This window comes from Falco punctatus, assembly GCF_963210335.1.
Source record: "Falco punctatus genome assembly, chromosome: 6".
Classification (NCBI taxonomy): Eukaryota; Metazoa; Chordata; class Aves; order Falconiformes; family Falconidae; genus Falco; species Falco punctatus.
This window is the reverse complement of record NC_137585.1, coordinates 15,828,129-15,844,760: the sequence shown is the minus strand read 5'-3', so window position 1 is coordinate 15,844,760 and position 16,632 is coordinate 15,828,129. Positions and strand designations below refer to the sequence as shown.

The window sequence follows — 16,632 nt, the reverse complement described above, 5'->3', positions numbered from 1 at the left end:
AAGGACATAAGCCTCCCTCACCTACAGTTACCCTCTGTCAATGCCCTGCGTAATGAACACTTGAATGATATGGTAGACACTTGGAAGAAACTTAGCTTACTCGACATTGACCTGTCAAATTCAGCTGCACTGGTGGAAGAGAGAGCTAAGATCACAGCCAATGCACAACTAAATCTGTCAGAAATCATCAGTGAAAGCCCTTGTTTACCTTAATGTGTTGCCTGGCATATCAACATGACATGAAATCACTAGCAGCCTAAGTTAACACTCCTGGATGTGAACCTTTGCAGCCCAGGAACACACACTCTTCAGCCCCTTCTGTTATTCTGAGGGTAACTTCCAGTGAAGAGGTCGAGTTGGTAGTTCCCTGGGCCTGTTAAATTACCCTCTGAAATCATTCCCATATAAATTAGCAGAGCTCATGAATCAGAACTCTTGTCATCACTGTGTCGCTGCTTCATTGAGCTGTTCAGCCTTCCAGGTTTTCATTCATGTTCATAAACCTTTGGGGCATTCCTGGATGAAAGCAGAAGGCTCCTGTCTGTGTGCTGGGGATGCATGGAATTTTCTGCACTCCACTTACTGCAACCAAGTGCCTGTTCTATTTAGAATGACACTAAAAAAATACCTGTGGTAAAAGATACTCGTAACTTAACATGTCAAGTGCCTCAATGCCTTCCTTCTGAAAAAAAAGGGAAAAAAAAAAAAAAAAGAAAAAGAAAAAGAAAGAAATCAGAGCTTTCATTTCTTTTGAGAAATCTAATCCACACCATATACACTGCAGGGGAGAAAGTGTCAGGGGGGTGAGAGAGAGGGGAAAGAGTCTCCATTTTCTAGTAATTGTGAAGCTCTGCTCAGCTAAAACAAGTGTAGCCTTCACAGAGAAAATGGCTGTCAACACTACAGAGCAACATCTGCTTTGTGAGTCTAATCCATAAAAGGCTTCCAAATGCCCTTAAAAATTGTTCCCTCTTTTCCTCAGTCTGAATGTCATCTCACAGGAAGCCATCTGGGACAAGCATGCCAGCTATTCTGCTGTAGCGATAGCAGTATTGTCCTCAAGTGCCTCAGGATGAGTCACATCAATGCAAAAGTCCAATTATAGTAGAAGCCCCCCAAAGCAGAAGTATCATTTCAAATAAATAAGACTGATGTAGCTGAACCACTGGAATTCAGAACGTAATTCAGTCACTTCATCACCTTTTGCTCAAAACCCCTGCATCCCTTAAAGCACCCATGCTAAATCCCCAATCTGGTTATGACATTCCCAGCACAGATGTGGTAGTCTTAAGCCCAGTGTGTATGCATTTAGAGGAGTCAATTACTTTTCTTTTTTTTTTTTTTTTTTTTTCCCTTATTATTTTAAAATACAGCCTTTTTAAACCTGGCATTTCTTACCACTTTAGAGCAGCGAATGAACAGTGCCATCCACTGTTTCTCTGCATAATCCACAACATTTTCCTAGGATAGTCTTAAATAAGATTTAGTATACAAGTTAATGAAACAAAGAAATACAGATTGGTAAAAAGATGCAAGTCAAAACATATTTTAAGGAGTCAGGGTAAATCACAGAATGACAACTCTAAAAGCAGATTACAACAAAGGATTTTTTTCAAAATATCTCCTACCTGTGGATGAGCCATTCTGACTTAATTATCTATGTTGTTACTCATTTATCCTGAAACCAAATACTGCTCCAACCAAGTAGGCCATCTGTTGCATTGTTGAGTACAAATTCCCCTTCATCTTATTATAAGAATTACATTTCTTCCTCAGTGCAGTCACCAACTCTCTAAAGCATGACCCTGATGAATGACACTGCTAAGAACAGGTGCTTTTAGGAATATTTACTACAGATGAATTAATAATATGGTGTGAATAAGACCCAGTTTTCACGGACTGAACATGGCCAATGCGAGACTATATGTCCCTGAATGTCTTTGACAATGGAATCCAAACCTTATCTTTTAGATGTATACTTTACATGCTATTCCTATAAAAGATTCCAAACTCATCCCATCTGTGGTGTCGCACAGCTTGCTTTGATAAGCACAGATATCTGCACTTTTCAACAATGCCACAGTTCAATAATGCAAACATGTGTATGTGCTTGGTGTTCACCGTAACAGAAATCCTAGAGGTATTATACTGCTTCTTCCTGCTTTGCTAGAGCACAGTCTCAGTGTTCCGCATTTGGCTAGACTGATCTCACAAGGCTTATCTTGCATCCTTTTAAAATAAAAGCAAAACAACCATTGACCACAATGATGAATGAATTAAACCTTAACAGTTTTCCTCTCATTACCTTACTCTATATTATTTTCTTACAGGGAATGTTTAGAATTTCAAGTAAAGACCACTTTCCAATTCAAAGTGCCTGTAATTCCTGACTTTTCCTATAGTACAGATCTCTCATTGACACAAATAATGGTAGAAACATTATTTAGAAAATTGTATAACTGCTAGGTCCCAGGTAATTCAAAGGATAATTACTTGTTCATGATCAATGACCACTAATTATATACTACACAACACAAAGCTATAAAAGTGACAGATGATGAAAGCATATGGTTATAACACACTGTGCTGGGAACATGACTTTTATGAACCCGATGCATAGCACCCGAAGTTTTCTCTAAGACATTTATAGAAAGGAAAATGCATACAGTAGAACTGGTCTTACTGATCACACTCATGCTCATTCATATTTCAGGATCAAAGATTATTTTCCAACAGCCATTTCCTATTGATGCTGTTGTGTTTGCTCCTCACACACAATGATCAGCAGGACACTGGGTTGTAAGGGTCAGACTGGAACTGATTTCTTTGATTTTCCTATTATGTTTTCAAAGGTAGGAAATAATTCCACATCTTTCTGAAAGTCACTGGCTGTAAGCAGAGAAAACTAGAGCTCCTGAGAGAGTAGATTAGACCTGATTATAACCTGACTGAAATGTTATTGCAATAAAATGCCCAATACAATTCTCTCTTCTTTGGACACAGATATTTTGACCCCATGCTCCCCATGCTTGAAGCTCTTTTGACTCTCCACTTTGGGGATCCTGCTTGTATTGAAAATGAGATTTCATGTTGACAGTATTAAATTTCAATTCCTTGTTCTTTAAAACAATAGTCTACTGAGGAAAGACATAACATTAATCTAATAAACTGTGTATTACATTGTGTTTGGAAATACTAAATAATGTTCAATAATGTCCTGGATCTCCAGCAGATCAGTTGTTGTTTTGTTGAAGAGGCTTGTCTCACCTTTGAAATGCTGAAATAATGTCAAACACAAGTTTCCAACATGGAATTGTTATGAAATTAAATAAGGCTTTTAGAAGCTGATCACATGAGGAATGGGGCGTCTCTTCCACCGACCTTTTCTATATGTGTAAGGGAGACCAAAATACTTAATGCCTCTGGCTATAGCTGTCAAATTAAAAGACAGGAAGAAAGATACGGTAAGAAAAGAAATTACATTAAATCTGTTCATAACTCACACATCATCAACTTACTTCATAAACCATTGATCTGACAAAGAGGGACAACACAGCTGTACAACTTTTCTTAGATGACTTGTGTTAATACTGCCAGTACATTAGGATCATAGGACTTGCAAAGTCTTATGAAAATCTTTCCAATTTTCTGCGATTTTATCTGAAAGGATGTCCTCCACCTAACAATCAAATCAATTAATAATGCAGGAAAGAAAAAACAGCGGCCCTGAGGTTAAACTATGATACCATTACCACATGAAAAATTGTACTAAAATGACAAACCTAATGTTGGAAGACCAACACTTACTGAAAATGAACTATGTTATCACTTACAGTATTGCAAGCTAGAACAAGAAGAACAGGCTATCTTATTTTGTTTGTTCCATTAAGCTATTCATGGACCATCAAATTTAAAACAAAGTTATGTTCACTAAAAGCATTTCAAAGCATGATGCAACATCAGGCCCAAAATGTACCCTGGAAAATGTTCTCAAAACTAACTGAAAAGTGACTGCAAGAAAGTGCATACCTCACTTCATAGGTCTGCTTCTTTAAGTGACTGAAGAGGCATGTCTACTGACTGATAACAACATCGAGCTTTTGCTGGCTGTTTCTCCCCTCAGTCTTGTAAAACAAAATCCACTAAGACTGAATGAATTGCAAGTGGCATTCAACTTACTCAGGGCATAATTTCAAGACAATGGGCTTGCACGAGGGAAAATAATGACAAAATCTGGCTTACTGAACCTGCTTTAGAATCTGTCTGTTACACTAGCAGTTAGAATAAAAGTGTTCTTCACTTGTAAATTGAGTACATGAAAAACAGAAGGTTCTGAGAAGAAAAACAGGATCATATTTCAACAAAAAGTCTCAGCATAACTGTAGATCTGACCAAACACTGTACTATGCAAAATTTCATAGAATCATAGAATCATTTATGTTGGAAAACACCTTTAAGATCATCAGGTCCAACCATTAACCCAGGACTGCCAAGTCCACCACTAAACCATGTCCCTAAGCACCACATCTATGCATTTTTTAAACACCTCCAGGGATGGTGATTCCACCACCTCCCTGGGCAGCCTGTTCCAATGCTTGGCCACCCTTTCCGTGAAGAAATTTTTCCTAATATACAATCTATACCTCCCCTGGTGCAGCTCGAGCCCATTTTTTCTTGTCCTGTTGCTCATTATCTGGGAGAAAAGACCTACCCCCACCTGCCTACAACCTCCTTTCAGGGAACTGTAGAGAGCAATAAGGTCCCCCCTGAGTCTTCTTCTCCAAACTAAACAACCCGAGTTCCCATAGCTGCTCCTCATAAGAATTGTGCTCCAGACCCTGCTCCAGATTTCCAGGTGGAAGGAAGGAGGCTGAGATGCCCCTTGGGCTGTCTTAGCTGGCTGGGGACCTAGATTGGTGCCAGGTTCTGTTTCTGCCCATTGCTGCTTTTAAGATTCCTCTGACTGAATTATTTCCTACAGGAATGATAAAAATGAAGAGATTTCTTGAAAAAGGTGTCTCCTTTTATTTGTACAACCCATAATTTGCCTTTTATACAGATGAGCCATTGATGGAGCTGGCATCACCACTCAGGACACAAAACAAAAGACACTTGGGCTTCCTTGCAGCAGCTTTTCATCAAGACCTGGGTACAAACCCAGCCACAGAATCCAGACATACTCTTCCAGGCAGAATTACTCTCCAAGTGTGAAACCACAGCTACCAGGGTCATGTGTGGCTATGGTGCCATCCCTAGTGGTATTTCATGCCAAGATGAAAATGTTCTATGACTTTAAACATTTCCTTTACCTGTCTTCCCTCATGCTAGCATTTACTTCATTTGGAATGCTTATTTTAAATGACAAAAATGGCTAGTTATCTATCCACATCTCTAATTAGAGTCTAACCAGCTTAAATTGTAAATCCCACTTAGTGTGCACATCAGTTGCACATGTAGCCACTGTTTACAGCATTTACGTTTCCCCCAGCATGCTAATTTTGCAGCCACTTAAGTTTGCCCCAGAATTTCAGCCTGACCATTATTCTACTCAAAACCAGATGGAAGGGACTTGAGCTGCTGCATCAAACGTTGCTATTGTTGGAACCATCAGAGTGGAAAGTAGTCTGTTTCAGCTCCTAACATCAAAGCATTTCAAAGCAATGCACACCATTCAGGGCTGTTCAATGGGACCTTCTTTTTGTGCATCTAGTATCTCTCTTGACACTACTGTGCTCCTTTGATATCTCTCAAAAACACTACCCAGACTACCTAAGACAAAGCTAAATAGTCAGTTGACGTACTAATGCCAACATAAAAGAGAGTTGATATCGAAAATTAGGAACAGCTTCTTAATATTAGGAAGAATATTTGCAAACTGCAATTTAGGTTATTTCTTGGAATGATTTGGTAAGAAAAAAAAGTACTGACTTATTTCTGTAAAAGGAAACAGACATACTGCACAGAACTATTGACTGTGGGTTTCAGCATATAACCCCTCTATACCTTTGGTGAATGGTTCTAAAGGAAAATACCATAAGATGACTGCAAATTCAGAAGGTGTCAAAGCTGTACCCAGGAATATATGCATTGCCTGTGTAGTATATAGCATATATTTTGAACCAATGTATATTATAAAGAATAATAGATAAAACAAGAAACAGCAAAATATCAGCAAAACAGATCTGACAACTGAAAGCCAAGAAGTATGACTACTATTCCTCCTCTGCTGTACACACATGCATGAGCTAGTGATTCTGCTGTAGTTTTCAAAAACTTCTAGTAACCGTGAGATTGCTTTCCAACTGATGCTTCAGAAAAAAAGTCTAGAAGTGCTGATTATGATTATTCCATTACTGGAATGAATGTGAACATACTAACTTAGATAAAAACTGTATGCAGAGCATAACATTTTACCAAAACATAATCCAGCATTTTGCCACAGCCATTATAAAAGAGGTCATGATTAAAGAATTAAAAGTAAACACTTACTACTGATTCTTTTTATTCAAACAAGTCTACAGATTTGTGGTAGTCAAGGTATCCCATCTGTTCTGGATCAATTATACCATTTAGCTTTGGGAAGTCTTTATGTTTCATTTGAAATACCAAGTTATGTAAAACATGATGAAGGTAATTTCTTGTGATCTTTCCATCTTGTTTCTAGGAAAAAAAAAAGAAAGCATGCATAAAACCCAACAAACATTTACTAAAGCGATGCTGATTCCATCATGCCATTCTACACTGCTAGATCATTCTGACCTACAACAACTGAGAGCTCTGTAGCTGTTTCAATAGCCTGTATACACTCCAGCTGCCAGTGAACATACAACGGGAATATTCACTGGATGGAAGACTAAATCTACAGGAATGAAACTGCAGTGACCTTTCCATGACCTTGGGAATAGATTATTTAATTTGCTGGTAAACTGTGCCACAAAGTGAACGGATATGTAAACTTGCCTTGCCCAGACCAGCTCACATTCTGCTCAGTTTATCAGCTGCATTTCATTCCTTACCTGGTCTGGAATCAATGTTTACACAAAGTTGTGTCTGACTGAATACTTGCTGGATCTAAGTGAACTTGACTCAGTTGAGACAAGTCAAATCTTAAGTCACTGCTACCATGCACCTCAACCATTGCCTTAAGTTCAAACAAGAGTCCATCAAGTGATACTTGTTATTAGATCCTAATATACCTCTCAGCATATTCATAGACAGCACAAGAGCCTAAATTTATCAGTGCTCACTCATCTGTGGCAGGATTTTCTTCATGATTAGCTTCAGCACAAAACCCAAAACTCAACTAATTTTGAGCACAGCTTTTTCTAGGGCTGTAGTTTTCAGATACTGTTCATGGCCACAGCAGTCCACAATGCCAGAGTATATGCAAACACATGGGTCATTACAGAGATTTCAGTTAAAGATGCAATTATAAGTACATGGTGAGCCTCGAGAAATTCTGACAGCGATAGCGGTGTGTTAATCTGAGGCGTACTGTTGTCGGATCTCCTCTTCTTTTCTCATGTTTGTTTTGCATCTTTTTATGTATCCTTTAAACCAGCAATGCTGTTAGGCTGGGTCTACTGGAATTCTTGATCTGGTTATTGAGGGTAAATCAGCTCTCAGGGAGAATCTTTATCCAGGGCCTGACACCCAGTCACATTGTCATGCCAATGGTTACTCATTTGGACTCTAAGGACTCTAGGCAATGGAAATAGAAATGTCCTCACGCAACAGAATCAGGATACTGTTACTTTGCTATGCTTAAGGCATAGTTCTTCTCTCAGTTCCCATGGAAAGTAATAGCCATAATTTCTGTAGGTGAGTTTTAAACATGGGTTTGTACCAATTCTTTTCTATGACTGTCTACTGCATTTCATAGTTTTAAATTTGTCCCTGAACTTTTTTTTTTTTAAAATTGTTTCTTCATTTTCTCTAAAGAAACCTGAGGAAAGATAATGGGGGGAAAGAAGAAAGAGTAGAATAAAGGCTTTGGAACAATAACAGAGAAATTAGGATTAAATATTTCCTTCAGTGATTCAGTTTTCCTGGCTAAGCACTAAACAAATATCTTTCTGTTCATAAAATTCACCCTAAGAAAATTCTGTTTCCCTTTAGTCCCCCACAGAGATCCAGGGTGGCAGTAATAATATAGAGGATGAGCAATTACTTACTTCATCAGTTGGTCTGGGAAATACTTTAAAGTTTGGCAATCAAAAGATAATGGTCTTGTGAAACTACTATCTAGTATTTGAATTTTCTTTAGAGACTGCTGTCACTGTATTAAATCATATGGAACAAAACCTGATAATATACCTACTTCCCCCAGTAAATAAGTTAGGGAATCTGGTACTGAAGCTACAAAGATAGCTTGTACTTCACAAGAAACAATTGCGCAGTATGACTAGGTCTTACCCATGAAGATGAAATATCTGTTAAGATAAAAATAAATTACATTTTGTTCAAACCTTAGATAATATGGCAAAGTTAAGATATACTGCATCAGGATTTATTAATCAGAGTGCATTTGCTTATTTGGCCACCTTGCAAGTTCAATTTTATTTATTCAAAAGGATTTAATGTTATTGCCCAGATTATTATCTAAGTCAGTCCAGCATCAGTAATGTAACTGGGGACGTACTGGTCTATTCCAACCAAAAAAAATTAATGTTATTTATAAATATAAACCATTTTTACATGTATTTCTTTCATTGTGAGAGCCTCCACATGCTGGGGTTTAAACAGTTCTTTCTTCAGCCTGTCTTTCCACCAACACCAATACCTCTGCCTTTGTTAACAATTTCATTCAGTAATGCTCCAGTTCAGTATATGAATTAAAATAATGTCGTAAAGTGCCTTACTGAATCACGGCCTGAATGCTGTAGGCGTTATTATTATCTACTGCAGTGCATGAAACTGATTTCTTTTCCTATAAATTGCTAGGTGAATTCTTTCTTTTTTGTGGTCATATATATATGTATATAGATGAAATACTGCAGAGCTAAAAACAACTGGGTTTATGTAATCATATTAGAAAGGAATTGTGATACATCATCTATATAAAACCATCTAATAAAAAACGCCAATAGTACTTCCGAAGATATGCCCAGTGCTCCTTTTGCTTGTGTCAACCAGACTGAGAGCTTTAATTTTTTCAGTCTATTATTTGCTCATTCAATTCTGAAATACAAAGTCTACAATTTAAGAAGTGCAATATGTAGCAAATCAAAGTAATAAAAAAACTAGCTTGTCCACTAAAAGGATGATCACACAATCCAGTGTATGGGACATACGTATCATGACATTCCATCAAAACTGACAGAAAGGCATTTTAGCATAGTTCTGTAAATTGTGAGGGCCACAGAACTGGTAAGGGCAGACAGTTCTTATCAAAAGATCATACTCCAGAGCTAAACACAGAAAGGCAATCCAAAGTCTACAAAAAGTCAGATGAAGGTACTTTTGAAACTGGAGTGAACTATGCAACAGTAGGCTCAAGTTGTCAGTGTAACACCCGAGTTACAGCTACCTGCCAGATGACAAACTGCAAACACAAACCTTTTACAAATACACGATAGCGCGCGCTGTTTATATTATATAATACAAGCTTATAATCATTACTACATAGTTCTGATTCTCATTAACTGTATCTATCACACTGATCTTATCCCTTCATCAAATGAGATTCACCTTCTCTGTAATTTCTCCTGTGTGCCCAGGGACCATGGGGATTTGTATTCATTGCTAAGCAGTGTATTTGGATGTACACGCTTCCCTTCTCCAAAATGCTGTATCTCAGATTAAGGTGTAGCTTTATCCTGCACATATTAATGGCTATCTTTAATTTAAATGTCAAACACAACCGATTGGTCTCCTTCAACATGTAATGTTAAATAGGTATTCATGTTCTGTAGTATTAAGATATAATAGTAAACCCACTATGTTCCTTTAAACATTTAATAATGCTGGGAACACTCTAAAGTTTACCTGATGCCATGTTTCAGAACAGGAGAGAAAACGGTTTAGTTTCTCTTATGAATCTGATGCATTTAATAATTTGATTTAGAAAACTTTTCAATACTCCTTGATTTCGTTGCCCTGAAGTGAACTATCTCCTTTTAAAAGAGACTAAAATAAAAGAAAATAAATAATGCAGGTGAAAGATTACAACTTGATACTGCGATTCTAAATTTGCAGGAGATGCAACAATATGACTCTGAAAGTCATAAAAAATACAATGTCACATCTTCAAATGACACAAATGCCAATGCTCTAGGTGACTGGGACACTGCCTGTGATCAAGAACAAGAACTATCACACAATGCACTCCATATAGTGGAATGTATAAAAATAACATACATATATAATTATTTTTTTAAAAAATTCAACTAATTTATACTGAATATTTCACACATTATTTGTAATGTCTTTTTGTTTCTGTGTTTCAGAATATATGGAGAAACTGAAAACATTCTAGGAGGCTAGAGATGTTTTCTTTTTAATTCTTTGGTGTTGAAGCACTTGTATAACTGGTTTTTTTCTAGGATCCAAGTTTTAAAAGTAAATCACAAAATACTGAGGACACACAAAAGAACATCAAAGGGTGCTTCACTCATCCTTTTATAAAACATCAATCTGATACAACATTTTAAAGTCAAATTTGTGGTATAGTTTCAGGGAACATTATATTTCTAGCTTGTACATTAGAAAGCACTGCTACTTGGTTGGATTTTGTTTTCAGGATATAGATTAACAACTAGGGACCAGTAGCGTTTTAGAGTCCAACGCATTGAGAACAATTCAGAAAAAAAACATCAGTTGGAAGAAAAAGGGAGCAGGCAGCTGGTTGTGGGCTGAGCAGTGATGTGATGAAGAATCAGAAGCATGCTGCATGAACCTATTAAAAACTTTTAGATAAGAACATGAATGTATTTAAGTCCTGGAACAGAAGACATTCAAGTTCAAATCTATTTCTATCTCCTGAAAAAAAAAAAAGAGCAAGAAACTTACTTTTGTTAACTCTAAGACATGAGGAAATGTCTTACCTGTTTTACATGGATTTTTCACAATAGCTGAAAACTCACTCACACAGTTACATAACTATTTAGGAATGTTACAGATTCACATGTTTAGACATTAATAATGAGCTCACTGGTGAGATCACTGCTCTGTTGAACTATCACATACAGCAGCTGAGCAGAATAGTATTTGCTAAATATTATGATGCAGATATCAGTGTGAAAAGGAAATAAGACATCCAAGAATATTTTTCTTGTGTTGATATCATGAGACTGAACATTTTTCATAGCATTCCTTCTTCATTAAATGTCAAAGCCTGTAGGTATGGCATTTTGTCCTACCAATAAGGAAATCAGCTTTTCTGGGAGCTACCACACTTCATGTTCGACCGGTAGACGAGAGGAGGTGATCCACTTGAGCCTAGAGACAGCCCTGAGCAGGAGGAAGAGTGGGGAGAGGGAATGCAGAGCCAGGTTCGGAGATGAACCTGGATAATGAACCTCTATAATCAGAATATAATACCCAACACTGACATAACCAATGGTACCAGTCACCATAGGGATGTCAACAACAGCACACTAACACATCTGGATCCTTCTCGTGGAGGCAGCAGCCAACAGGGCTGTCCAGCACTCTGGCACAGGCAAAATAGGCATTAGGGCCCTGCCTGCACTGCCGTCCTGGGGCAGCCCGCGGCCCGAGGCAATAGTATACCTTACTTATGACCAGTGGCATGCCATTTTGACTAAGAAATGAGAACACTATGGATGCAAATGGCAGACATCAAACAAGTGTGATAGATAACAGAGCCAGATAACAGAAATATTCAAATAGAATTGTAGGTAATAACCCATTCTCCAGTAGGTCTGTTGCTAACAAGGTCTTGCTGGGGCTGATTTTTCACCCTGTGCTATACATCCTTTTTATGCACACACGTATATACACAGCTCTCTCTCTCTCTATATATATATATGCATATATATACACAGGCACATGCACATATGTACAAATAACCTGGAAAAAAAACCCACAAAACTTTAAAACATTAGATGACCACAGATAACAAAGACAAACGGAATGGTAAAATGATGAAGAGAACAAATAACTGATACAATATGACTGGGAAGAATAAGCACAAAAATAAGCTTTTTAATGAAGTCCTACAATGAGAAATGGAGAAAATATGCCAGAATAGAAGAGGAATCTTAATTATAAGGAGCAGTTACTCTTAAAGATTTGCAGGTCATAATATATAATCGAAGCATAAATAAAATGCCAGTATGATGTTAAGCACAAGGCAATCCTTGGATTTAGAAGCAGGGGAACACTTAGCTGAGAAGTTATATATATTATTTTTTTGTTGGTATCAGTGTAACTTCTATGAAAGCACCAATTCTCATTTCTGTCATAACATTTCATGAAATATACAGAAAAGCTAGCAGAGGTTCAAAGGCAGCCACAGGGATGATTAAAGAACTGGCCAATATGATTTCCAGTGAAATTGTAGGAGGCCAATAATTTTTGTTTATCAGAGAGGTTGTTACAGATTATTTAGTCCCCAGTTGCACATATCTATGTTAAAGAAACTTGAAAAACAGACTCCGTGTGCTGCTGTAACAGAAAACAAAGACTGGCAACCACCAGATTACTTTGAAGCAGATATGAGACACAAATGTTTAGCTGTAAGAGTAATTAACCAAGACAACACCTAAAAATAATTGCTCTAACTTCATCAAGCATAAGGAATGCCTGCTTTAAAGAGGGATAAGCATCTTGGATGTTTCTGTGCAGCTTCTAAAGAACAGTGTCACTTCATCTCTAGCTGGATTTACTCTGCAAGAGGGAAAAAGACAACCTTTGCAACACTTTCATGTCTCAGCCTCTTGCTCGCTATTTTCTTCTCAGAGCAGAAAGAATAAATCACCTCATTAAGAATCAGGGTTTGATAGGATTCAAAATATGAGACAAACCATTGCCAAAAGATTTTTTTTAACTGAGTTTAAACAAGACTGACCATTGAGTGGATACACTTTCGTTAATTACATATACCACAGGTTACTCACATAAAAAATTAACTTCCTACTCGCTTATGTTTGTTTTTTTTCTTCTAAGAATTGTCTACATGTTTTCAAAGGTGCTCCCAGCATCCCAGATTTTTTCTAAAATTGTTACCAAGCAATTTTACCTGTGGCTTTCACTCCAAACTTGATTTTTAAAAAACAAAACAATTTTAAAAGGTTTTCTTATAAAAACACTCCACACTCCAAGAAGAATTTTGAATTAGAACATCACATCATTGTTATAACATCAATGTGTGCAACATTCATAATTACAGTAAGCTTGCATAGATTTTATTTGTTACTAAATACATAAACTGAGCCAACTTGTTTTCTCAATTCCAAATGTCTAGCTGTGGAAGAACTAGACCCCAAGTGAGAATTTATCTAACCAAATGTACATGCCTGCACCTGAACGAGTCACTCTAAGTTCCCTTTATAGTCATTGGGGAGAAACAGGCACTTTCAGGACAGGATTCATCTCATCCTAAAGTAGACATCTAAAACTGATTAGATGAATCCTGCCTGTTGTTTCTCTCCAGTGACTATAAAATGGAGTCTGGGAGGAGCAGTTCAGGCGTAGACATTCACATTACAGATGTCTAGAATAAGATAGTATTTAATGCATCCCTTCTCATTATTTACACATAACAGTAGAGAAACTAACTAAGGGGAATAGTATGTTGGTTTTTTAAATGTTATGATGTTCATTGTATCCATATTTGAAAACTTCAAAAGTACTGGAAATGTTAAACTACATTAAAAATTCAGGGATTCACCAGTATCATATTCCATGAATAATTACTTTAAAATCAATAAGGACCTAATCCCATGACTCCCCAGACCATTGGCATATCTCCTATCCAGGTTCAACGGTACAGCAGAAAGCTCCAATGAGCATGGCTAAATACACTCCTACTTCAGAGGGTGCTTTGCAGGCAATTACATCCTCACATATTATCAGAAACGTGCTGACTCGCTACTGTAGTCATCTCAGAAAAGCTTTTAAAACTCCTATCGCTCCTTAAAATGGTGGTAGATGGTGTTTAGAGCATTTACTAACCCAGGATGCACAGGACAAGGCTGAAAATTTACCAAATGTAGTCACCTGGATCTTTTACAAAAAAAACCCCTCGTTTTCAGACTATCCAGCAGCTCCTTAAGCTCCGCCGACAAAGCTAAAAACCAAAAGTTACAAGAACCACAGCATTCAGACTTTGGTTGACTACAACCTGACAGCACGGGTGAGGAGGGAACCTGATTTTTTACAGTGGTCCTGGCTGAGAGTAGCACCACAGCTCAGTGGCTCAAGGGCTGAGCATCTCCTGCGGCACCAGCAGCACAATTGCACCAGAGCCCAGAAGAAGGGCTGGGAAGGGCCAAGCACCAAAGACTCAAGGTAAATGAAGACAGAGGCAGTGCTGGCATTCACATTTCACCATTTCATTCCCTGCAGGAAAGGGCTTTGCCAACAATACTATTGAGGAATGGGTTATTAAAAAAAGCTGTGGGAAGGATAGATATTTCATATCTGATTATTGTCTTGGATAAATGAATATGAAACAAACAGTACGAAATAACAGATGATCTTTAAAATTAAGGCCAAGATAACAACTGTTATTTTGAGCCCCCAACTGAGATCCCTTCACACTCAAATATCTATGGTCTACTAAATCACTCAAATCACACTGTAGAGAGCAATTCTGCGCTGAAAATGAGCAACCAGCCAAAGCTGCATCAATCGGAGCAACAGACCTCTCCACATCCACCTCCTCGCTCAGAAGCTCTACAATTGCCTCTCAGACTTCAGCAGCGACAATTTCCAAAATCCTGGAAGCGGAAGGGAACTTAGGAAGAAATACTAATACGGGTGTGCGAAGGTCTGGCATTACTAGCTATGATTTGTGGTGACATTGATCGGTCCACAAGGTGCAGTGGTTTTCTCCCGTTCTGCAGATGGGTGAAGGATTGTGGAGTTCTTCCATTTCTGCCTGCGGCTGGCCAACACAGCATGTCCCTTCTGCAGGTTTCATCATGGAAAGGGATGAATCAGGCCCTCATGGGGGCCAGGGAGGAGCTCCCCAGCATTAAGTTTTGTGGATCAAATTGAATAAAGCCCTATCTAGACAAAGCTGAATCATTGGGAATAAAAGCTGAGGAAGGACTTCTGTATTTTACTTTTAAAACAATCCCTCTTTATAGTTATAATATTGGCCCTCAGATTTCAAGCTGTGCTAGAAGGGCAGTAAGTACAATATCTAGATGCTATAGGTTGAATAACTGAAGCATAGAAAGATCATTCCACAGTAGAGCCAGAAAAAAATGCACATCTTTTGTGAGTGGTAATCCATCTTTTAATCTAATATAGTAGGCCAGCTAATTTATTAAAGTAATAAAAATAAATTCTGCATGGCTTTTCAGAAGTATGCTTATGGTTATGTCCAAGTACAAAGGAATATACCTCCAAAAGAATTGACTGATTAGAGTGTAACAACATAGATACCTGGTAAAACTGTGTGATTATCACCTCATAGTGATACTTTAGAAAATACCCACTGAGAAATTTTTAACCATCAGTGCCTTAGCACTGAGACTTTTATACAAATCATAAATTAAAGAACCTAAAGCATGAGGGTAACACAAAAAGTTTAAAACTACTTCTGCTGCTGAACTGTCCTTGTGGTTTTTTTAACTGATACTGTGTTCACCCAAGTCCTGACCAAGTGAGCACAATGATTCACCTCATATCACAAAAAAAGTCACCAATTAGAAATCCCAGCAGCCACCAGAAAAATCTTAGAATTTAGACCCTCCATTGGCAAAGCCTTCACATTAGTCATGTATGATTTGCTCCCAACCATCGACAAGAACACTTCACTCATACCCCTCCACTTGTGAAGGGACACAATCCACAGCAAAGCTCCAAAACATAACCCAAATATTTCTTACATGGGAATGCTGAAATACTGTGAAATTAAATCCTTCAGTTTATGAAATTCTTTATATAACCTCAAGTTCATGATGTTTTACTTCTAAGTGAAAGAATTTTCAAGAGTAGAAGGAATTCAGGGAATTCAGGACTCAGATGAGTGATGTCCTTTGAATGAAGTACACCTCAATGGTCTGCCTCTGATGTATTTGATCTTGCTGCAGTGGGGACATATACTGAGAGATAAGTGTGTGGGTAATCTGGTCCTAAACCAGTCAAGGATGAAATCCTAGCTGAAGTCTAAGGCAAAACTGCATCGACTTCAATGGGCCCTGAATTTTATATCAGGACCCCATGAGATTTAAATACCTCTAACAATCATAAAATGCTGTCATGTATTATTTCTTATAAACAGCTCCTTGGCACATCTCATGTCAGATTATTTAAATAGAATCTTAAAAACCTTGAAATCACGTTGCTTGCCCATCAATTACTACTAAATTTATTATCAGTTGCAATGAAGTTACTTCATTATTAGAATTAGATGAATATGAGGAACTTTTGCTGTTGTTCCATTCACCTGGTGGAGCTTTTGAATTACATTGTCTGAGAAATATCACCTAAGAG

General features: G+C 37.7%; 1 protein-coding gene across 1 annotated transcript in view; it reads right to left on the bottom strand.

Annotated features, from left to right (window-relative positions):
- Positions 1 to 16,632, bottom strand: part of EFCAB6 (EF-hand calcium binding domain 6) — a 110,023-nt gene that overhangs the window by 57,543 nt on the left and 35,848 nt on the right. Inside the window, 8 exon segments of the mRNA XM_080391614.1 lie at positions 629 to 682; positions 3,563 to 3,603; positions 3,606 to 3,615; positions 3,617 to 3,679; positions 6,490 to 6,501; positions 6,505 to 6,660; positions 12,748 to 12,813; positions 15,580 to 15,631. Coding sequence (XP_080247740.1) covers positions 629 to 682; positions 3,563 to 3,603; positions 3,606 to 3,615; positions 3,617 to 3,679; positions 6,490 to 6,501; positions 6,505 to 6,660; positions 12,748 to 12,813; positions 15,580 to 15,631 — 454 coding nt within the window.